Source organism: Ciconia boyciana, chromosome 2, assembly GCF_034638445.1.
Source record: "Ciconia boyciana chromosome 2, ASM3463844v1, whole genome shotgun sequence".
Taxonomy (NCBI): domain Eukaryota; kingdom Metazoa; phylum Chordata; class Aves; order Ciconiiformes; family Ciconiidae; genus Ciconia; species Ciconia boyciana.
Genome location: NC_132935.1, coordinates 106,902,410 through 106,927,290, shown reverse-complemented (window position 1 = coordinate 106,927,290; position 24,881 = coordinate 106,902,410). Strand labels below are relative to the sequence as shown.

At 38.2% G+C, this 24,881-nt stretch overlaps 1 protein-coding gene across 14 annotated transcripts in view; it reads right to left on the bottom strand.

Annotated features, from left to right (window-relative positions):
* TNS3 (tensin 3) overlaps positions 1-24,881 on the bottom strand; it is a 249,233-nt gene that overhangs the window by 90,318 nt on the left and 134,034 nt on the right. For 13 of the 14 annotated variants that reach the window (XM_072853455.1, XM_072853458.1, XM_072853450.1 and 10 more), the window contains 6 exons: positions 22,220-22,332; positions 21,008-21,068; positions 20,751-20,826; positions 17,496-17,625; positions 16,444-16,509; positions 13,616-13,720 (listed from right to left, as the gene is read on the bottom strand). In XM_072853455.1, coding sequence (XP_072709556.1) covers positions 13,616-13,720; positions 16,444-16,509; positions 17,496-17,625; positions 20,751-20,826; positions 21,008-21,068; positions 22,220-22,332 — 551 coding nt within the window. The remainder of the gene's footprint in view (positions 1-13,615; positions 13,721-16,443; positions 16,510-17,495; positions 17,626-20,750; positions 20,827-21,007; positions 21,069-22,219; positions 22,333-24,881) is intronic. The other variant, XM_072853451.1, reaches the window with a different exon arrangement.

Sequence of the window (24,881 nt, the reverse complement as noted above, 5' to 3'; positions counted from 1 at the left end):
AGCCCTCATTCCTTGAAAACTCTTCCCATATAATTCCTATAAAATCCATACAGAAATATACCTGGTTCATATTTCCAGCTCTTGAACCACAACAAAGCTTCTTACCTCTTCACTAGACATGATCAGGAACTTTCTGCAATAGTCAATCATTGGCTCATTTAAATCAACTAACATTCTCTAAACAAAACCCTGCACAGAGGAAAGGCAGAGTTACGGCAAACACCCCAGCTTAAAAAGGCAAGAAATGTCTATACTCCTGCTGTTTGAGCTGCAGCTGCTGTTCCTGCTTCTGGAGGTAGATGGTCTTGCTAAAGAAGCATGAGACTTGTATCAGCCAGAAAAAGCAAATGAAAATGTAAACACAAGGGAGGAGCCTGAGGGGACAATCAGGTTCAATGAAATCTGAACTCGTGGAGCCAAGGAGGAGTGGAAATGTGTTGGCTGGAAAGGTAATTCAGTCTACAAGCTATTTCCTTACAGTGGTTCTTTTCTCAGTCTGTTTCAATATCTAAATGAAGCCGAGTGAGTTTCAGCTCCCAGATCATTTAGCCACACACTTATGATTGCTTGCTTTTGATGTCTTTTTCCTAAAACGAATAGCCTTTAGAAAATGTTGTTCTTCCACACTGAACAATTAGGTCAGACACTCTCATCCGCTTCTTGAAGAATTTGTGTATTATTGGAGTTCTCAGGCAAGAAAACCTTTCTGGAAGTCCTGCAGCGACAATGCTTATTTTTATGTAGCAGCTGCTGCTCTCAAGCTCCCAAACCCCATCAGGCTTTGACTCCTTCTCTGTCTCTGGAATGAATCAGCTAGTTCCTCCTTTAATAACAGCTGTATCTCACCACACGGCAGCCTGCAAACTTTTGCTCTAAACATTATTACAAATGTACACATGCACCACCACCAGACAGCCATGCCCCTAGACAACACTCATTTTCTATTTCAGGGACTGTCAACACTTCAATGACTTCTCAGTTGAAGGAAGGATAAAAGTGGCTCTTGCATCCACAAAATACATCTATCTGTTCATTGCTTATGAAAGAGTTAGAAGTTAAGTTCAAACCTAATTCAGAAAGTACACACTTTTCTGTTCAAGTGTTGCTGTTCTTTCAAATCAGTAAATGGCTGCACATGAAACCAGTCAGGACTCTGACAAAAGACACAAACCACACAACACAAGCTATGTTGGCAGTACTTTCCCAGAACCAGAGAACTGGCTCTCTCCTCTGGGACAGTGCAGAATTGCTTGTAAGCTGGAAACTTCCAGCATCTGCCTTGAAGATATGAAAAGAAACAAAAAGGTATATTCAAAACTCTCAATGCAAACTGATGAGTCTCACTTAAGATGCAAATTCAGTTTTAGTCTCACTGTGTTTTGGTTCTGTGAGGAAAAAACCCCAACTGTATTCCTTGCTTCAATTACAGGCCTCTTCTGCTCCTTCATAAGCCTGCACTGCACGTGCATGCTGGTGATCTTGGACCATTAGTACTCAGCATGCTTGAATGCAGGCTGAGGCTCAGCACCGACACCTGCACTAGCTAGATTACCAGAAGAAACCTAGACAAGGTTACCAGCAGCTCTGCATAAATTAACTTATCCTATGGATAGTTTACCTGCAACAGATTCATTCAGACAGATCACCATGCTGCTGAAATGTTATTGTTCTAGATAGCCTTAGTGGTGCTCCACACAATCATCACAAGAAAGCTTTGGGAACTCAAGCAAGCCTACAGGTTAAACCTCTCCATGGATGTGTTTAGAAAGATGTTCTCAAACCATATCACTCAACTGGTTTTGCTGGTGCTTCCTGTGTTATCAGTTCCAGGCTTTCTGGGACACATCACCCTTTGCAGTATTGGGTACTTCTGGTTGTGTGCACGTTGCCACATCTGAGGACTATCAGATTACTAGGTGTGCCAGTCTGGTCCAGTTCAGGTATGGAACATTTAAATTCTGTAAACTAGGCTACAATATACACCTCTTCAATCCTTTATGCTGACTGTTGCGAGTACAGATGATACCTGGTCTGGCACAGGTGGCAGAGAAGGGTCATGTAAACGAATGGATCACAATGAACTGATCAAAAGTTTTGGGAGAAAGATATGGATCAGCATTGTGAATCCGTATCATCTTAGACCTTTGCATTTTCTACAATTTGGAGACCTAAAACTACATTTAGTGCAACTCTCAAACTGTGATATAAAAAGTAGGTCCTGATTTGGTAAATGGGTCCAAGGCTGCAAGATCAATTCCTGGTTCATAAACATTCATCTGGCGATCCTTTAATACATTTTTAGAGAGTTTTTAGAGAATTATAATTTGACTGGAAAAGAAAGGAAAAAGGTATGAAGTCATCTTCTACCACTGTTTTTCCTTCCCCTGACTATCCAAGACATCTAAGCAAATGCTGATGTTCATATATGCATTCCATTTTAAAGAACTAGTTTTCCAACATGAAATAGCAGTAGCTAACTCATCAGGAAGCTGTTAGGTTTGCTATGCTTCTCAAGTCCCTGACTCTAACAGAAAAATAAAGGAGGCTGAAGAAAACAAGGGATGTATCACAGAAACAAAAAGTGAACAAACACTCTGAAAGGAAACCAACTGAGGGGGTTGCTGTTACCAAAATGCTAACAAGCAGGACCCTCAGGCTCACATGAGATCCCTACACCCTGAATGTTTTGAGAAGCAAAGGAGAGGGCATCCAAGACCCTAAAGAATCTTTATGCTGTGCAAATACTAATGTATATTTCTCAGCCATTCAAAAGGATCACATTTGTACTTCAATGGTTTTACAAGTACTCTGGAGTAAGAAAAAAATGCTTCACAAAGCACAGCTTCTAGACTGGAGGCTGGCTGCTGTCCAGCCAGCATGGAACACAGGCAGAGCCAGCCAGCACAGACTCACCCTTAGAATACTACTGTAACATATTGTCCCACTTTTCCCCACCTGGGATCAAAAGAAAATAATACTTGTGCCATGATCCAAAGTACAAACAACAGACATACATTTATTACTGCAACCCGATATACAGAAGCTAGTAGCTATTGTGTCATTTTGATTCTACTTCTGCAAACTTTTCTCAGTCATTTAAGCATAGACTTAACTTGAAGTAGCCTGTGCTTGGATAACCAGCAGAAGAATAGCAAAACATCATGGTACAGAAACATCACTACAAGTACAAAATGCTAAGCAAAGTTTAAGGGCATTACAAAGTCACTGAACTATGTGAAACTATTTCCTTTCATTCATTCCAAAAACAAAGCCCATCTTCAGGAACACTCCATTAATTTGCAAGTGTGTACTCCAAATGTTGAGGTTCAGCATTCACAATTATTCTTCCTTACAGCTGGAACAGCACACTCACCTTGAGTCATGGCTTTTCTCTTACTATACTGTTAGGCTTCCAGCAAAAATTAGTTATGGCCATTAAATGTGAAGCAGCAGAAAAACACTGATGACTCTACATGGTTGCTGGAAACTGTACAGGACCACAGTAAAAAAAAGAAAGGGCTTACAAGGGCTGTCTAAAAGGTCAACATAATGAATTTACTCTTCCTGTTGAGTATGGAACGTGTAATTTAACAGTATTACCATTATTAATAAGATTGCTCCACCACTCTATGGCGCTTTCAGTAAACTGATCTTCAGGCATTTCTAAACAAGTCCACATAGCGGAAAGGGAAGCTAAGGCACAGATACATTTAGCAGAGCTCTTTGATTTCCTAACTTACTAATTAAACTTAGAGGGTTTTGCACTGGGTCTTTGCATTCAAGAGACTTGTGGCTTATTTTCAGGTATTAGAGCAACAGCAGAAGTAATATATAGGAACCTTATATGATAATAATTATAGTATTTACCTTTCTCAAAAAGAGTATTTGATCTACACATGCCCAGTACAAGCATATACTAACATAATAAAGTAGGTAGTTTTGGTGGAAAACTTCTAATGTGCTTAAATGACTTAGAAGCAAAAGTTCTTCCTACAAAGAGTATTTTATGCTTATTTACTAAAAGGAACACAGGGAACAGCTTGATGCCAGAAAAGTAAGATGAGCTTCAGAAGTTTAGCAAGTCTCTTAAATGGGTAACAGATTAGGACACATTCTTCAAGGTCCAGAATAAGATAGAGAAACAATATAGAACATGAAGAACCTGGAGATATAGTCTAGCCTGTACTACTTGAGAGATGGCTCAGTGCCCAGGGCCATCTCAGAAACTGCACAGATGAAGGCTTGTGCCACAGTACTTCCACCTGTGCCTAGTAAGAAAAAAAAAAGACCTGCCCTTTCAGCAGGCAACATTTATATATTGATAGACTCCAGCAACAGAGAGAACAATAGAAAAGAGCTCTAGTAATGCAACTTTTGCTTTCACAGTTGGAGAGACAATGTCCACAATAAGAAGTCGGCCTGGGTTCTGACAAAAAACCTTCCCTATGCTTACTGCAAGTTGCCTCCTTCTGTTCGGTCCAGAAGGAGTTTGAACTAGCTGCTCCTCCTCAGCATTCAGACACTGTCCATGTTTGAAAGCAGAATCTAGAGGAGGTATCATCAATACGCAGGCAGACCTGAAGTCTGCCCCATCTCTCCATTTCCCCTTATTGCTTAGCAGTCTGACTGAAAGCTCTCTGATGTTCATGGAAATCTTTGCAAAGAACTTAAGCCTTAAATAGAACGGATCACAGATAAACATTTAACACTCAACAAGTGAAACTGCTAGAGCAGGGGTAGAGATTCCCAGGACAGCTTTCTGGGATCGATCCTTGAATAAAAAGTGTACTATCTTTAGCAAAGCTTCACTTGCAACTACCAGGTACCACTGAAAAACTAGCAAAACACTACAGCTGACTGCACTAAAGGCTGCTGCTATTTCTGGTACAGCTAAAATTCTGCTGTTGGTCACTTAAAAAAATTTATGATCTCATGGTTTGGAGGAGTTTATTCAACCACATTTTACTATCAGAAGTGCCTGTGGTTTATAGTGCTAAGAGGACACTTACAGAGTGGTATGCTTCGTTCTGTACAGACTATCAAATATAACAGGTAGCTCTTAAAAATGAGACATTGAAATCAAAAGTTGTGGGACTCAGGAGGGCTAGTCTTTCATTCTGCTCTTTTCCAAAGTCAAGAAAAAAACCACCAGCACATATATGAAGTGGTTGTGTAAGTATTAACATCACTTTGGAAACACATGCAAGGGGGAAAAAAACCTCTCTATATATCTTTCTGTGGTTCACTAAAGAGAGCCACTATTTGCAGAGAAGATGCTTGCTGCAGAAACCTTTCCAGGAAGAGACCTCAGTTCTTCAGTACCTGCTGTATGTATTCAATGGCAGAAACTAAGACGCATATTTCATTAACTAGCATGCCGGACTCAACAAAATGGACAGTTCCAGGATAATCCCAATAGTAACGCATGCCCAATTTGCTGGAAGAGTCCTCCTTCAAAAACCAACACGCATTATAGAACCAAGCCTTCCTGACAAAATCATTAGTCTTCTTATGAAGGGAGTGGTGTAGTGGCTAGCTGAAACCCTGAAGCAGGACCAGGAGAGAGTCATTGAAAAGGAACCTCGCCAAAGAAGGCAAGGTGCATGATGTTAAAGGCTAGCAAAATGGGCATAATTACACCCAAACCCAGGAACAGTCACTCAGAACAATCTGATTACTTCAGGGATTTATCAGAAAAAGGATTGCTATTGCTTCATGGTGGCCTCAGAAACCCAAGAAACTCCAATCACTTTCATGCTGAAGTTTGTCTTTTGTTTTGTAAGTCTTCCTAGAGATTTGCCATTTGGGGATTATCATGAATTTGGTATCATGAATCACGAGTTCAATTCATGCACAGGCATTCATTTAAGAGAGAGCATGACCTCTTACGTTGTGTGCAAATGGCACGATGACTGATGATGCCCTCTGTTCACATTTTCATTGGTTACTGGACTGAACACTCAAATAGAAAGCATGATGCACAAGGTAGTTCACTGTATGCGTGCTTGGGTGCAGGCACAGACAGTGGATTTAATTGCTTCTCTTTCTGGTCTTAGGAAAGTCACAGAACAAACAAGCACCAAATCCTAATTTGTACTAAGGCATTTTGGGTTGTTTCTTCCAGTTACACTTTCAATCTCTGATGCCATGCTAATTTACTCCCAAGCAAGTAAGGTGTTACAGGAAAAAAAGATACCCAGTACCTACACCATCATGAAGGTTATTTTTCCTTGTCTAATGAAGCTAAACAGGTGGGATGCCCTAATGCCTTCACAGAGTGTTGTTCAGGAAGCAGGTGCAGGGAAGGAACACACACCTCCTGCAGAGGTTTGCCTTTCAGGACTCTTTATTCAACCTGGGCCATTAAGCAGATTGTAAGGTTGGGTGAAAAGGCTTCTCCTCTGCTATCTATACATGGAAGGTGATATTGATTGGGACATTAGTGTTTAAATTAACAATATTAACAACCATAGACTGTAGTTGACGTGACTAAGAAACAGGCACATGCTAAAAGGTAAATGCAAGCCTGCTCAATAACCCAAATAAGCTGGGCGAAGAAAGACTTGCTTGAAAAAGCAGTGTTACATGGCCCCGAGATAACAGCCTTTGGGCAATATGGAGAGAATATGGGAAGCAGAAGAGAGAATGCTAGCCACATTCACATGTGTTACCTTCCTCTGAGCTTCTACTGTCTGAATCCTCCTGTGCTGAAGAGAGAGGTCTTTTGCACAGTCTCATAAAAACAGAACTGCAAAAGATATCTGAATGTACCACAAACTACCATAAACATCTATTAAACCACTCAAATTTTGCCCTGTGGTCTTTGGGTCTAAAAGTGTAATGAAAGCCTTTGTCAAAGGGCTAGTGAATAACATCCTTGGGATAACAGCACTGCCTATTACTGAGACAGGACAGAAATCAATTGGAGGACATTAAAAACACATTTTTTGAAAGCAAATAATTGGCTCTGCAGTAGCTTTGAAAGTGTCTGACATGTGCAACCTGTGCTTCAAATAAACCTGTGCACTGTTAAAGATACTGCTGTCGGGGGGTGTGGAGGCAAGTGTGCCCGAACAGCCTTCACAGAATGAAAGGCAGAGCAGCTACAGGAGAATATATAAATAGGAGCTGACAAAGATTTAAGGGCAAAGGAATTCATATGAAAGAGAAAGGGAAGTACAGGCAATCAGAGGCAGGAGGCTAAAGGAAAAAAACAGGGGCCTAGGGTAAATGCCTAGGGAACCCCACTTCTAATCTGTTCTTGTTTTCAGACATAAGACTTCCAATATTTATCTTAAGTATAACTGTCCCTCTCTGGCACTTAGCATTTTGGGGGGTTTTTCTGTTTTTATTTGAGATAAATTTAAACTCAGCAGAACTGACAAATGGTACCTAGCAAAATCAATGTCCCAGTGCACTAAGTAAAATGCACATAATTCCTCACTTTGGACACTGCCTTATTGATACATTCACACGTTTGGGTAAAAGGAAAAAAATATTTTTCAATAGAACTTGACAGGCCAAGTTCTGGAGCTCAGCTTAGCACTTAAGTAAACACTCAAGACTTTCAAAAAGGTATTCAGTATATCTTAAGAGATACGCTTTAAAAATGAGCCAAAAAAAGTCACTTTGAATCAGTAAATCCTTTGAAAGTCTGGCCCCTGACTACACTTAACTGTCAGCTCCTAACTGACCTATCCAAAATACTCTAATACTTTTTTTTTTGGTTAACAAACAAAAAACCCCCAACCAAACAAACAAAAAACCCCCACAAAACATGAAAATAAGATATTACAGTCCAGAGCAATCTTAGCTAATCAAGCACAATCTTGAAAACACCTGCATGAACTTATATTTAGTCCCTAACACATTGAGCTAAAAAAATATTTAAGCCACAGTACTGTTACAATCAATGCTGTATTAAAAGAGGAAGAGAGAATTAACTATTGCTGCGCAAGTAGAAATGAAACCTTGTAATCCTATGTTTGCATTCAGTATTACTGACATACAAAAGAAACCATTTTATATTCATTTATCTCCAACTCATTGTCAGCCTCATGATTAAGAAGACTAACCAGTTTTAAATTACATATATAAAAAAAAAGAACATAGAGAACTTCAAGAAATAGAAGACACCGGTTTCCTCAGAGAAAATCAATTAAAGGCAGACACTCCAAGGCACTTCAGATACTGTTTCAAGCTGGCAACATTTTATAGGGTAATTTTTTCTATTTTCTGTAGATGTTTCTATTTTCACTGTCAAATAGAAAGAGGGGAAATTGTTGTAGGACACCTTTTCATCCCTACCTTCTAACAAATCTCTCTTTGTCTCAAAGAATACTGCATCCAGCTGGTGACTAAAAGCTGGAGTTACCATTTATTCACTACCAATTTATCCTTCAGCTTCACTCACCAGAAATGGCATCAAACCTGCTATTTTCTTTGGTAGGCATCTGCATTCCTGTTAAGGTACCAAAGCCAAGCAGTTTTGCCTCAGCCCTTGAGTTTTGCAATACTGAAGGGGCCCTCTGGGAAAACAAGCGTTTAACTACATGAGAGGGCACCTCCCCCTTGAATAGCTATTTACTTTGGGTTGAAGAGGAGAAAAAATTTCAATAAAAGTCAAACGTCCCATCTAATCACATGACATGGGTGCATACCAGAATGTTGGTTATTGCCTACCTGGAGACACTTCTCAGATACTTTCCTTTATGAAATTAAAAAGAGCAGGAACAAACCAGTTTATAAATATTTGGCACTTTCTGACTAATTGGTGTTGATTACAGTTACAAAGGGCTAGAAAATTTGTAAAGGAACAGTCTCAAGATACAGGAATTTGGATTCACTCAGACGTACCCTATTTGGCTTGAATTAAAAACATCCTTTTGTTTCCAAAGTTGTTTCTTTTATAGTTATCAAACACTGTTAAGCAAGCAGACCCATTTTGCTAGGAAACAAACAGTGAGGTTCTGTTGAGAAAGATACTGCCTTGTAAAGACTTGCTGAAAGTCCTTCTCTTGTCATTTTAAGCCATTTCTAACATGTCCGCGTGTTCTTTTCTTTCCACACATTGTAGAGCTGGCAGACGAAAGAGTGCAGAGGGATTTAGTGGTTGTTAAAATAAATGACATGTCTTAAAATGGAACACTGAACAAGAACCAGGTGCATTTCTGTTGCCAATCCACCGAATTCAGTCAAACTAAAACAAACACTATTTTGGCCAACTATAACCTTTGATGCTTACCAGTTTTCTTTATTAAAACAAAACAAAACAAAAAAATCCTATATCTCGAATAACTGAATGCTGTGCACACAAATGGTAGTCTAGCATCCCAGTCACACATATCCCACAGTCATTGTCTTAAGACAGAGTTGTTCCTTCATGGTAGATTCATTCTCTCTCTAGAATAATCTTATCGTGCTATCAGGGTACTTAGAATAAACCTGAGACAAAGCAGTCATAGTGCAAAAGGAACAGCAGCAGTAAATTTTTCTTCCAATTATTCACCTTCTCTATCAAAATGAGTTTCTGCTCTTTGACAATACATTTAATTTTTATTTTAATATCTCTGATCTTCCTTTCAGAACAACCCAGAGCCCAGGCTTGTACCAGGATCTGCCAGTGGGTTCCACACAAACTGATGGTTCCTATCCAAAAGGAGACTTGCATTTTCAGCAGGAGGGAAGTGTTTGTTTTAACAATAGTCTCTCTCACTCACTCTGCCGAGTAATAATCCTGAAAATTGTCATTGAGGACTAAAAAAAAAAAAAACCTCAACAAAAGACAAGTCAAATCTTTTCCATTTACCTCTTCCCTCTGGTCAGGGGGAAGCTTTTTTCAAAACTAGTTGTCATTTGGTATTTGAGAGAGAGAGAGAAATATTAGTAAGTGTAAAGCATATGAAAAGTTTTTCAGGGAGTGGGAAGGGATTACTTATTTCTTTCAACTTTCTGTTCCCATAGAAAATACTTGATCCTCATTTATCACTACTCCCCCTCTCCCTGCCCCAAATGCCATAATTACTAGTTTTTAATGATAACAATAACTACTAAGCTCACATTACTTCACTTCAAACTACTCCCAAAATACTATCATGAACAATCCCAACCCCTATTCAGTCTAAATATAAAGGAGATGCATATCACCTTAGCAATCAAAAGGAAGACAGACAGTGAAGTGCGGCTGAAAGTATGTGAGCTACAATATCCAAGTTATAAACTGAAAAACATGATTATCAAGAGGAATTGGGACACATTTAAATCTCTTGACATAACAGAAGATACAACTCATTTGTGGCCACAGGTGGTATATCTTTGTGGTCAACTTGCTATTTTGCAGCAAATGAGCAACCTTTCGTAAATCCATACAGATGTACTGTATAGTAAGTGATGTCTTAAGGGGGAAGAAAAAAAAAAAAAAAAGAGTACTCAGCAAGACCAAAAGTCATTTCTGTTCCTTCCTGCCCACAGAACACACACAAGACTTGATGAGTACCATGACTTTAAAACCACAAGAAAACCAGTGGCAACTATCTCACACTTCTACATGGCAGTAGGAAGACGTTCTGATTCTTATGGTTCCAAATCCTGCGTTTGACTGCATACTTTTAAATCAGCATAACAGAAGTCTCTGTGCTAATGTACTGCTCGAGGAGGAGGAAATAAGATACAAATTTAGAATTAGAAACTTAATAAAATCTTCAGTCTATTATGGAGGACCATTAGTGCAATATACAAGAGACACTTCCCAAGGGATCTGAAGAGAAACAGTATTTATGAGAAGAAATTTAAATAATGTATTGCTTTCCAGTTGTCAAAATTCCTATACTGTTAAGAATGAGGGATAAGGAACTCAATCCAGAGAGCAAACTGTCAAAAGCCTGGCTATATTCAACACAAATGTACACAACCTTATTACCATCAAAGGGTTCAAGATCATTTAAAAGGCAATTGCTTCTGTCTGCAATACTGTATTCATGCCAACAAACCAAGATACTTTGGGTACATTTTTCTTTTATCATATCTTTTTATCTTTTGTTCTTTTGGTAACAAGGCCAAATAGGTGTAGGATTTCAAAAGAGACATACTGCTTTCTTATTCATTTCTAATTTTCCATTTTAACACATCAGCTTGGAAACAGCTATTCCACACATATACCTACAAAGCAAATCCTGTTCATTTCACAAAGCTTGGCTGTAGCCTTGCTGGCCACCTTGATCTGGAATTTCATAGGCACGCATTTTTGAAAGAACAAAAAGAAATCATCTGTCACATCTCATATTATTCCTATTGAAATTCCTGTGGGAAAACAGGTAAGTACAACTGTGAAGACTAGTTCCTACATAAGGCTAGGAGTTTAACTTATCATGCAGTATATCTGAAACAGGCACTCTGTATGAGATTTTCCTGCATCTTAAAGATACCACCACTGTTATGCAGACTTTCAAGTGCATCACATCTTGTACCTTAATCTTCTCTGAGGTACAGAAAAGATTCTCCCTCTGCCTTCAGGACTGTAGCTAAATGCTTCAGACTCTAAGGTTTTTGACTTTGCTCACTTTCTGGATGTGAAATCAGCATCTTCTCTTAGTGGTCTCTCACCTGTGGTGAAAACTAGGACTCAATACATCTTTTTAATGCAAAAGCACAGTATTGAACCGCTGTAACAAACCATAAGAGAATTCTGTCCTGGTGTTTATAAATCCTACGTAAAAGAAGATCTAAGCAAACTATGTTTACCTCAAGCAGCAGACTAAGCTTACCTTTGTGTTGAGTACAGATCTCATCCTTAAGAGAAAAATCTAGCTGTCCCCTGTGTACATGCTTTAGCCCCTCCTGATCTTTTGCCTAGCCTATGCAGAGACAAATGCTCTGCCTACAATTCAGTTGTTGAGCATCATAGGATAACACCCTGCCTCCTAAATGTTTGCTTGAGAAAAGAGTATCTGGATACATCTCATGTTTTTATGGTATATTCTCTAGCTTCGACTCTAGTGATTTCTCTGCAGATGCACAATAAACTTCTCAATATCTATGCTAACACATCACATTTATGTTGTATCTCAGGTAATTAAAATATATCATGCACACAACTTACACATAAAAGCCTATTAAGTGGCACGTATGACTTCTGAACATCAGGAAAACAAGCTAATTGTACTTGTGAAAGGTCTGTGATCAAGTCTTCTACAAGACATGAGCAGCATACAGTTCTGTATCTTCCAACAGTGTGCTGCCTACACATTTATCTCTGCTTTCAATTTCCTGTACTGATGTAGTTACCTACAATGCAATGCATGAGTATGGGAAGGTCAAATCCATCTATCCAATCAATCTTAGGAATTAAAAAATATTTGACATCAATGCATTGCTTGCTGAGGGCTATGTATATACAAAGGATGAGGAAAAGGGTGGGGGGAAAAAAAGAAGGAAGCAAATGATATGGAAATATCCTGGGTAGAAATTGAGACATCTTCAGCCAAGATTCAATCTCTCTGATGTTACTCCTTCTAAAAGACACTGTACAGTCTTATCCAACTATAAAACCTCTGATGACTCCCTACAGAGTGCTCTACCTGCACCATGTAACGGTGCCAAATGACTGTTCTCTTCCCACCCTCTGTTCTCCCCTAGTTTTCTACAGACTGGAGTCTGCTGTGGATTAAGAAATGCTCCTGTACAAGAGTGGAAAAAAGTCAAGCTCCCAGTATGCCTCCGCCCCTAAAACCCTCACCGATGTAGTCGTTAGATGGTCAATGCTGAATTCAGATTATAAAAATCAGTGGAAACTGAGCCTAGAGAGCAGCTAATTAAGTATCCCAGCTCTACCTCTCTCTCATTTCGTAACAGGAGAGTTGTAAAAACAAGAACTTTGGCATCCATTCAATACCTTCTCACATGTTTTAACTTGCAACAATGTCAGGCTTGCATGTGCACTGAGGTGGGCAGACACAGGTGTGACATTTTGAGTCCTTACAGGAAAACTATATCCATTAAAAGCACAACATTCACTCAAGCAAAGCTATAGGAAAGCATCCACACTGCAGTCAGAATCTGAAGGCAGCTACTGGAGGCTTTCATCTTCTGCTAGTATCAGCAGATTACAGAAGAAAAATCTAAGAAATAAAAGGGCAATTCGGAAACAGGTAAATTTATGAGGGGAAATATGCAAATATGCACATCCTTTGCTGTTTGCTTATCCATAACTTTACAGCCTAGTGCACCTCTTGCAACACTCCAGGTAACATAGTAAGTACTGAAGGCTACAAACTCACCACATCATTTTGTTGTTCTTAAAATTCTATGTTAGGATTCCAGCTAGAAGCTTTAGAACAAAAAAATCTTGTAAGCATATTTACAAATAATAAAGTAATTCATATCAACCAGTTGTGTCTCACTCCAATTCAGTCCATTAACAAGAATCTCTCTTAAACGACTACTACAGCTTTCTTTCCATTAGAACCACTAAAGCTAAATAGGGAAGTGTAGACAGCTACTTAACACACCAGTGAAGTGGCATTAGGTTCAAGCAAATGAGCTCTCCTTCCTCCCTTTCAAACGCTCTGGCACAGTTGCAAAAGGTTTTGCCTTGGTCTCATGTGACCAAATTACTCACCTTCCCCATCAGGGCTCATATTTTCATAGGAATCCCAGCGTATTAGTGGGTCTGAGGTATTGTAATCAACTATCACTCCATGGTCATTCTGAAGGTGTTCACATCCTAAGAAATAAACATCTGTTTGAGACCAAAAATTATCATAGCCACATTTGTAATGATATACACACACATATGTATGTGGCCTTCTGACAGCAGTTTGCTCCCTGAACTGTAATACCATATTCTGAAATGTAAGAAGCAGCAATAGAGGAAGAAAGGTTATATAAACCACCTAAAAAAAGCTTAATTTATGTTTCATTACAGAAGGTACAAGTAGAAAATTTTATCTTGAGATTCTTGATTATGATGTAGCTCTGATAACCTGGATCAGCTCCTAAACACAACTAACACAGATAATCCACCCAGCCCTATAGGCAGGCACTATAAATAGCTTTTCAGAATGAAACCACAAGTATCTATAAAGAGATGGTACTAAAGGAATGATAAAATAAGACTTTGTTACAGATTATCATTCTGATACCAGAGCAACTTATCAGTAAAGATTAATAGGGAGAGCTGAAAACTGCCACTCCGTGTCCCTTCCAGCTCCCCCAAGGTGCCAACTATGCTGCTTCATCCATTCTCCAGCCTCCTGGCAGAACCTGAGATTGGGCAGCTTGCCTTTAATGCGTTTGGCTGCGCTTCAGTACGCTCTGCCAAACGTACCTGGAATTTTCAGCAGTAACCCACGTTTCTGTGCACTTAACGAGGCATAAGATAATATTCAGCTTTTAAATGTATACCATGAGGAATTTAGGTGTGGTCCAGTGATTCAAAAGCAAAGCATGGGCATCAAGAACTCAGGACCTTGGACTTGGCTTTGACACTGATACAAATCAAATTCTCTTTCTGGCTTTGCTCCTCTATCTAGATTAGGGAACAAAGAAATCCTCAGTTCTCAACTCTTCAGCTGTGTCTGGAGAAGCAAGTCCTATTGTAAATTGTTCTAAAGCAGCAGAATGTTATGCACATGCCGTGACTTTCAAAACAAGGATAGTTAAAATTAGAAGGAGAAGAATGCTATGGTCCTGTACCTTTATATGCAGGCAGAAAAAAGCCATCTGTAGAGAGTTTCTGTAACACTGTCACAAGGCAGATTTATGAAGTTTGTTACCTAAATACTTAGGTGTCTCATCTTCTTGGCAAGTGCATTCTTTCTTAAAAACTGTATCATAGTCAGTTATTTTCTAGAATACTGTGTCCAGTTTTGAGCTACAGAATACAAGAAAGATATGAATAAAGTGAAACAAGTTCAGAGGAGGGTGACCAGGGTGGTCAAGTCTGAAGGACTTGCCCTGTGAGGAAAGGCTGAGGGACCAGGGCTTCTTCAGTCTGGAGATTAGATGGTCTTGGGGGGGACCTGACAGCAGCCCCCCAAAGGCCATGGAGGAGACAGAGCCAGGCGGAAGGGCAACAAGGAACAAGCATAAATTGAATCTAGAGAAGTTTAGAGTCAATATAAGGAAAAAATAAATCCACTGTGAGAACAGTCAGACATTGGAACAGTCCGCCCATTGAGGTTGTGAAGTCTCCATCCTTGGAGGTTTTCAAGATTTGACTGGACAAAGCTCTGGGCAACCTGGTGCACTCTCACAGATGACCTTGCTTTCAGCAGGAGGATGGACTAGAGATACCCTGCAGTTATTCTACAATTCTATAATATTTTCAGATGTGGAAAAGTCATTTTGCAGAAATAGTAAATAAATATTTCAAGGTGAACTCTTCTTCCTAGCCAGTTAATCCCTTAGATAGCAATTTAATACAAATTTCCAATTACTTAGAACCTTACTTTCCAACAACTTGGAGCCTGCTAAAAAACACACTTCTGATTAGCCATCTAAGGAAGGGAGACTTGAAAAAATTTTGAGCCTTTTTCAGACATGTCAGATGGCCTCTCTTCAAGCATTTACTATCCAGAAATATTTAGAACAAGCTGGACAAATTTATTTATTAAATTGCTTTTCTTATATGGCTTTCCAACAGGGTCAATGAGATCTTCGTGTTCAGCTGAACAGAATCCAACTTCTTACTCGCTGCTACTACAAGTTTCTAAGTGATCAAACTGGTGGAAAACAAAAAAGAAAAGGAAAATATGCAATTCACAGGACACTGAATGGGACTATGTATGAGACAGACAGTTAAGAATATTCGGTTTTCATTCAGTTTCAGGCAGAATCTGTACTTTTTGGGACACCATAAAATGAGTAAACATCCATTAATGGAATTAAACTGCAGTATAAAGCATGATCTTAAGTTCTTATTGCAGGTTGTAATTATTTATGATCTTAGACATATTACAATAGAATTCTGGAGGCATACAGGCCTACAAGCCAACTTCAGAGCAGAAGCGTTTCCAACAGAACTATAGCTGTATCTCTTCATGCTAAACTGAAGACAGTCCAAACTTCACCACTGCAAACATAATCAGTTATGACAACATCCAAAAAAGGTTATGGGATAGGCCACTCCTGTCACTTATGCAGAGCCAAACTACCTATACTATTCATGTTTTACACAGACATACAAATGTTTTCTACTAGTTGTCAGCAACTGTTCTGGTATAGTTTTAAAACAAAATCTGATCACTCCTATGCTGATGTAGAGTCTTCATTAATTTTTTCAAATTTAAACCAGTAACTATATTACATATTTTAACAGTAAAGTTGAATTTCAGATCTTCTACAAGACAAGTGGAATAAAAGAGGAAAAAAGGATTTTTAAAAAATATATACATTTCAATGTGGTTTATTTTCAAAGTAAGCATATTTTTTCTTCTGTATACTCACCTTGAATTTTCTCTGGAGTTCCTGAAAACACTAATTCTACTTTGCCATAATCAGGGAAACGGTCATCTGAAAACAAGCGATAGTATTTCAGCAAGCTATCTCCCAGGAAAGCAGTTCCAAGGCACTCAGAAATTAGGATTCTCTATAGTTATTAATACACGTACCCACGTCACTCTTCCCTTCTCACTTGCAGTTTAGCGATTTGCTTCTAAAAGAGCCACATTCTTTGCCCCACACATTCTTCAGAAAAGACCACATAAGTGTCAGCTGGAGTTTTGTTTACTTCCAAGAATAGTCAAAAGCAGAAGAAATGTACAGTTCCCAAACCCCTCTCTAGACAGACATGGCTGGCTTTGGCTTTTAAAGGAAAACACACCCAGGAGCAAGCTCAAATTGTTCTCTATATTGGCTAAACTACAATTCTTGACCACAAAACTTTTGTGTAGCCATATGTTGCAGGAACATATGTTTGATTTTAGTTTGCTAGTAACATAGGGTGAGGGAGTTACAATCCTGCATATAAACATAAAACTGAAGTAATAATTTGGAAAATACAAAGACTAGCACAACACATTTTCAAATGTGTCTGAAAACTTTGCCTCCATTTTTGGATATTCTGAAGCATATTAAAAGATCTCCATACTCAAGCAGACTAGGTCAGAAACACAGTATCAGACTTTGTGACTGTTTTCATCAGCCAAAAAAGGAATTGGCTTAGCTCATCTTATTTCCTGTAATGGTGACTAACAGAGTCACCATTTAAAAAAAAAGTCTGTTGTTTTTACAAATGTGAGAGGAGGTGATAAGGACTATGCAGGAGTATCTGAATTATTTTGATAAGTTAACTCACTTGAAGCACTTTTCTCATTAGGGGTTTACCTGTGTTACATGCTATGAGTTGACTAACACAAAGCAGTTTCCCTTTCCCTAAAAACAGGGATGGAAAAAAAACAAAAATCCTTTTGAAAACAGGTCCCAAAGATGATGATCACATGGCACACACGTACACCCCCACACACATACACATCCAACCAACCACAGAAGGCAAGTACCTTTGTTGGCATTGTCCAAATCCTCCTTGCCAAACACCAGGCCATGTCCTTGAATAGCTCCAGTGTGAAACTGAAGGCGAAAAACCACATCACGAGTAGCTGACCGGTATTTTTTGTGATAACACTTCAGCTAGAGAGAGAAAAACATGTCAGGAAGTAATTTCTTACAAATCTGAACAAATGTGTGTATATGCATTAGTTGCTAAGTAAACCAGCCGCAGCGCAATTTACTGCAGACACCTCTGATGTTGTAACAAGCTGGGTATGTGTTATTCAATACTTTAAAATTATACAGGCCCAAGGCAAGATAGTTCTGGATGTGTAAAAATAATAATTACTATTTTCATCACTATCAATCAGCAATCAGTAGATTATGATTCAGAATCACATTTCTCAGTACAATGTTGGAATGCTGACTTATACCATACTTCTTCATGATACCAAATTAATATAAAACTGAATTATAGCACACTCATTTCAAAATAACTGAAGAATATTCAGAGTGTTTAGAAGCAAACCTGCAAGCTGATTACATCTATTTTAGGACTTTTTAAAAACCTACTCTAGTGATGATAGGATCTTGTTTTATGTTACTGTGGGAAGTTGGTATTAGTTTTGACACCTTGGCTGGAACAACACAGAACTCTATAAAAATAACATCTAGTCTGAATTTCAGCAGATAAAGGTGAACACAATACAACTACTCTCTAACACCAGCTTCCCTTAGACTAGACCTATGGATATTTTACCTACTAATTCTCCGAGTCAACTGTAATGCGAAGCCACTCAGCATTCTTACAGGAATACATAAACATTTTGGTAGCCTTACTCAGAGGACTAAAAATTTTATTATATTATCCTGATGATATCAGGACTTTATGATAAAGCAGATGTTACTGAAATGCATTAAAAAGACAACAAAAATCACCTTTTTTAAGGCAGACTGAGAAAAGTGTTCTAGACAGAAAATACTGAAGAACTGAAGAACAAACAGTTATTCAAACTGAAGTAATACAAGAAAGATGTAGGTGTTTAAGAGGGACACTTCTGAAAGTTGGGATTAAAACATAGTTACGAAATTCTTCTCACTACAGGATTTGAAAATCTAACGTAAGCTGTTGCTCTCTACCCTTCATTATAGTAAGTAACCCCATGATGCCTTAAATTCTGGAAGTTAATCAGTGCTGACCATATACATGGCACATAGGACAACTTCTGAAAAATTTCAGTCCATATACCAGAGATGGGTTTTTTTCAGATATTCTCTAAGCAAACCACATATTCCTAACTCTTTAAAAAGGCTGGGAGATTCTCTATGCAAGTAAGCATTATTTTATCTGAAAGTGAGGATTCGGGGTTGTTTGTTTCGTTGTTTTTTAAGAGAGAATCCTCTACAGCATAGTGGTAATAGAGGTAAAATAGTATTTGCTTCTTATTTTAAACAGTGCTTTACACCCACTAAAATTAACATAGTGTACAAACCCCTGCGTATTGAAGGGACCTACTTCCTTTTAGTCCAACACAACTACCAGCATAATTTTGCTAGAACCATGGCCGTAAGTCAGTCCCTTAAATTACCGAATCAGTAACAGTGTACATCTATACCCAGGATACCGAAAACATCTTTTAGTGCTTGGTGTACATAATAAGCTTTCAATGAAGTCTAACCTTAACTTTGAATTCTGACTCCACTACCTTCTGATGCCAGAATTAATGCAAGCCACTGTAATATGCTGGGAAATACCTATATGTATTTACAGATGTCAGTGCAGCTTTTCAACAGCTGTGGCTGTGCTGTATCACCACATACTATTCACATTGTGTTAACAAATTCTCTAAACCTAAGACAAGAAGGTCTCTCTTTTTTTTTTTTTTAAAACCCATGCACTTCAAGTGGTTAAACCTTTTGGAGTTGGAGGCGGAGCACCCTATAGGTTTTTCTTTTTCCTGAAGCCACTGATGTTTTTGCCTAGACATAGTAAAAAAATCTTCACAACTGAAATGAAGTCTTTGTTTAGGAAACAATACAATGCTAAGTAAAATGCTGGCTTGCTCAGAAGAATTACCTCAAATAATAGCAAGGGATTAATGAAGTTGATCTCTTTTAAAATGACGCAAGCATTACTGAAAAGCTATGTGCTCATTTTTCATTTTAAACACACATTTGAGAGGTACTGAATTTGCCTCAGACTGATTTCTTTTGTGATCTATTCCAGTTCCTCAGGCACCAACAGTCCTCTGATGAGTAACAAATCTTTCTGAATTTGAAACTGTCCCAAACCTCCAGAGTATACCAATTTATAACAGTATATTTAAAAATTGTTACTCAATTTTTCAGTGAAAGAAAGAAAGAATAATATGCTAAACTGAATGGGCGGGGGAAGCAGGAAAGGGAGAAGGAGGAAGGATAATAAAAAAGTTTATTGCAAAAGAAAAAAAAAAAGAAGGGGGGGGGAAAAAAAAGAATCTGTTACCAAGGACCCCTTACATTGAGGTGCAACATTTCTCAAAGTAGTACATAAAACAAAAAAACATTCTGAACCCTCCTAGCAACAGACCAGGAATACTTTCTGACAATACTTCCCTCCACCATTCATTCCACATGTTCTTCTGTCCTCTTAGTTTAACAAACTGAAAGGCACAGCAACTATCTTTCTTCACTTTCTCTATGCATAACCATGTATGACAAGCAAGAGAGAAAGCAGAGAGATTTAAAATGATAGTGCTGCAATTCAACCATAGTCATGCTTTGCACACAGGGTATTACACACACTATATTAGTATACATTGCTTTCTAAATACTGCATGTGCTTGTAGAATCAAAAACCTTTTATTTGGTATCACACCTTTTTGAGTCCCAAAACAATTTAGAATTAGTTAGGTATTTTCTTTACAGCATATAGTTTCATGATTGGGCATGTTGCCTGCCAAGTTACAGGACAAGGTTATTTTAATGCCAAGTTACAAATACTCCCCAAAGCAATTTTTATAAAGAAAATAGCAATACTGCACTTGGTGATGCTATGAAATGGGTATGCTGAGAGCAACTGTTTCGTCTCCTAAAAACCTTCTAGTCTGAGTTTTATAAGAATTTTGATTCCTGTAAGACTCAAGGATGATGACTAAATTAACTTACTAACCTATTTTGTAGTACGTCTGCAACCATTTGCTCAATTTATTTTTTTACAAGAACGCAAAACAGGTCAGAGACCGTAAACTAAATGGCAGAGTACTAGATTTTCATTCCATACTTACCATAATATCTCCCTTCAAAAGCTGGGCAGGGTCTATAGCAATGCAGATTCGGCTTTGATTTTCTGGCCCTACACTACTTAACAGGAGAGAAAAGAAAAATAAAATTTATGGTTTAAAGAAACAAAAAAAACAAACAAAAAACCCCCAAACCAAAACAAAACAAAAAAAAAAGAAAAAAGACAAGACAACTATGTAATTGTCCAATTATGAGAATTTAACCCTGGATTCAAACATAAAGGAAAATGCTTACGACTTACTATATTCCAGATGTGTAAACTGGTTGCATAGCCTGGTATAACTTCAGAAAAGGACGGCAAGCTGAAAGGAAGTCAACAGAAAAGACTATTTTGTAATTATTTTCCTTTATCTGAATATTACAACTAGGAAGCTTCATGCACAACCAGACTGAGCAAAGTGGCACAGAAGTGGCACAATGTTGACTGTCAAAATATCCTTCAAAGCAAAATTGACTTTGACAGATTCATTTTCCCCCAAAAAAGTATTTGATTATATTTTACGAAAAAGTAACTTTTTCCTGATCTTCACTAGTTCTGAATTGGGGAGGAAGGGATTTTAAAGAATTCCAATAAGGAAAGAAAGAGGGAACACTTTGCTCCTTATTAAATGTCTGGCTGCCTTCCTTCCCACTTCTTCTGCAGGAAAACAAAATTATTAATAGAAGAAGGAATATGGACAAAACAAAACAAAAAACCAAAACCAAACCCCAAAACAAAATAAAAAGCATTTTTGAAATTAAACAAAGTATTTGATCTACAGTTCTGTTTCAAAACTAGTAAGTCCCTTAAATTTCTTACTACAACAAAAAATACCTTGCCTTTATTGAAATAATTATTTTGGAAATAAAACCAGACTAAACAGACTAAACAACAATGACAATAGAGCATTGCAAATTCATGCTGATGACATTTCAAAAGACAGGTGCTATTTAACTCTCGGATGATAAAAATTATCATAGTAAAGTTATACTCCTTTACTAAGCTCTAGCATAATATCTCAGTTTAGCATTTTAATTTTAGAGCCACTTCTTATAGCAGGCCACCTTAGAAGCACACCATATCCAAATGGCTTTTCTACAGAAAATCCAATCTCAAAACAGAAGAGAGATTATGTTTATGATTATGTTTATTTCCTAAACAAGGAGGAAATGACTGTGAAACCTGACCAGGTTCTCAGCTCTTTTGCAGGGACTGGGATCACAACTGTTCAGAAACTAGGCAGACATGAATAGCATCAAGTCTTCATTTAACAAAGGACAATAATTTTATTTCACCTGCTGTAATTTATACTCTTAGGATATTTCTCTCCTCCTGGTTCTTTTATTGGGAATATTTGGACTGATATCAAGGAGCATCAACTCTACTTTGAGATTCATGCAGGCTTTCTAGAAAGCTCCAAAACGAAACAAGTCTTTGAGCCTATGCTTGGATAGGAAAAGTTAGGTAATTTACCTCCCCCAGCATCGAAGGTTGGGATGCCATGAAGGATAACATAGTGCAGGAAAAGAGGGGTTGCATTCATTTTCACAGATGCAGATAGAAGGCCACTTAAGAATTGCACGTATCTAAAACCACAAAATTTATCTGAATTAAATAAAAACAGTATTGCAACCATATCAGGGAAATACATTCTTTACACATTAATATTTGTAGGCCATGGGTAGTGAATAGCATTGTGACATTACACATAACTCCAAAAGAACAATCTTCACAAAACAGCAAGAAAAGACACTTTAATTTACCACTTTATTAAATCTATGGCTGTTACATTGCTATTGTTGATATCCTCATTTTAGTTATTTACATCACTACTCTAAATAAGAAAGGAAGTAGCAAAGATAGTAAAGTCAATCATTTAGGTATACATTTCTAGCTCCAACTGAAGGTCTCAATTGGCTTTCACAGCAGCACAACATGGATCCCCCTCCATTTACAGTGAAGCACACTTTATTAAAACAAGAGCAAGAAGTTCCCTTGTCAGAAATCTTTGCATTAAGGCTAATGCAGGCAAATAACATATTCTTAATGAGAAGTGATCTCATTCAGCACCAAACAGAGGAAAACTACCATAGCAACAGAAAATCTTTGTATTTCTGCTATTTAATACCTGGTTTGGTCACAAGTTCACGAGCAAGTACATGCAAGTGAACATCACTGCAGTGTGTGTTAAACAAATTCCTCCTATCTCCTTAAATAACCAAGGGAAATCAGTCTCCTTTAATTTTTCTACTGGCTTTGAGTCCCTTTTTCTTCCATGCCCATGACATGACCTTCATTTAACTTCATTCTCAGGAATGTACAGAAAAAAGAAAATCACCTCTTTTTCCCCCTTTATGCACAGATCTCATTAACCGATCCCTTACTGCATGCTCCTGGTAACACCACAACTAAAGATATCCTGCCCAACGACAACAGCTTTACTAACCCAGAATGGGGGTTGTGGTGGTTTAAAATAGGTTTCATTTTATAGACAGCTAGCAAAGCTCACTTTATTTTGAAATGTTAAGAAAAGACAACTTTGCTTTTTGGTTTCTGAAAATATTTGGTACATCAAAAGCAGAAATTTACAAATTGTCACACCTACATGATAAAAAACAGTGTGGTAAAACATTTTGTCAGTGACCTCTGAGTCTGAACATTTTCTCTCTACCACTACCTGTTTTTAATTATTCCAAAAATTTGACTGAATTTTTTAACACCTTTCTCAAGGTAGTGCATTTAAGAGCCTTATAGGCAGTTGGCTTGTTTTTGAGAAGCGTGTTCAAAGATTTATCCTGAAGGTTTATGAGAAATTTTTAAATATGAAGGGTCAGTATCTGCACTTCTTATTCAGGCAAACCTTCAAATGCTTATCTAAGTATCCATTTTAAGTATTGTCAGAATAGACTCACAGTAGGAGATCTGGTCTACAGTTGCTTTTCTTGCCACTGTTACAGCATCCAACTAGCAGTGAGGAAAAGCTAAGTGATTTTTTCAGGACTGATGCAGTTTATGGTCACAATTTATTTTTTTCTGGACAAAACTTAGTGGAGAAAAAGTTTCAAAATACAAATAATGGGTGTATTTTCAAATTTTATCATTTTGATATTCACCTAAATTATACCTGTTTATATCAACTGAATTTTAACAAAGACATCGCTAATTAATTATCCAAGAATGGTTTCAGAGAAAAAGCACATTAAAAAGGTGATTCGGGCCACTAACTGGTCAAAATGGGATCAAAAAAGGATTATAAAAATTACCCACAAATATCACAGAGTTGGTTTTCCTTTCTCTGCAATAGGACTAGTAGCCACTGCCAGGCCAGGGAAAGGTAGGAAAGGCCAGGTTCAGGAGGAGAATGGTTCTGACAAATGGTTTGGAGAACCTCCTCTGTTCTCATGGGGAGTGATACCCCAAAGTACCTGTGTGCGCATGTGTCTGGAAGACGGTAAGGGCAGCTCGAGTTCCATACTGCTGAGCAAAGATGCTAATTCTATCCATCAGGAGGTGAACAGAGTCTCTCAGACTTCCCCCTCTCCACCTCCTAGAAGAATTAAGCAAGTGTCCTTGAAGAGGGTAGGAAAGCTAGATACTGTCATTTACACCTATTTCATCTCTAGCTTTAGGGCCTGCATACAGATCACCTGAGTTAGTAGCTACTGAAGCTTCCTGTCAACATGGTTGTAAAAACTGCCCTGATGCACAATTCACAGAGGCTGCTGTGAGGGTTCCTGGCTTTCATGGAAATATGCCTGCTGCATAAGGCTTCTTGATGGGAAGATTACAGAATCACAGAATCGTATAGGTTGGAAAAGACCTTTAAGATCATCAAGTCCAACCATTAACCTAACACTACTAAGACCACCACTACACCATGTCCCTAAGCACTTCATCCAAACATCTTTTAAATACTTCCAGGGATGGCAACTCAACCACTTCCCTGGGCAGCCTGTTCCAATGCTTGATAACCCTTTCAGTGAAGTAAAATTCCCTAATATCCAGCCTCCCCTAGTGCAACTTGAGGCCATTTCCTCTTGTCCTATCACTAGTTACCTGGGAGAAGAGACCGACCCTCACCCCTCTACAACCTCCTTTCAGGTAGTTGTAGAGAGCAATATGGTCTCCCCTCAGC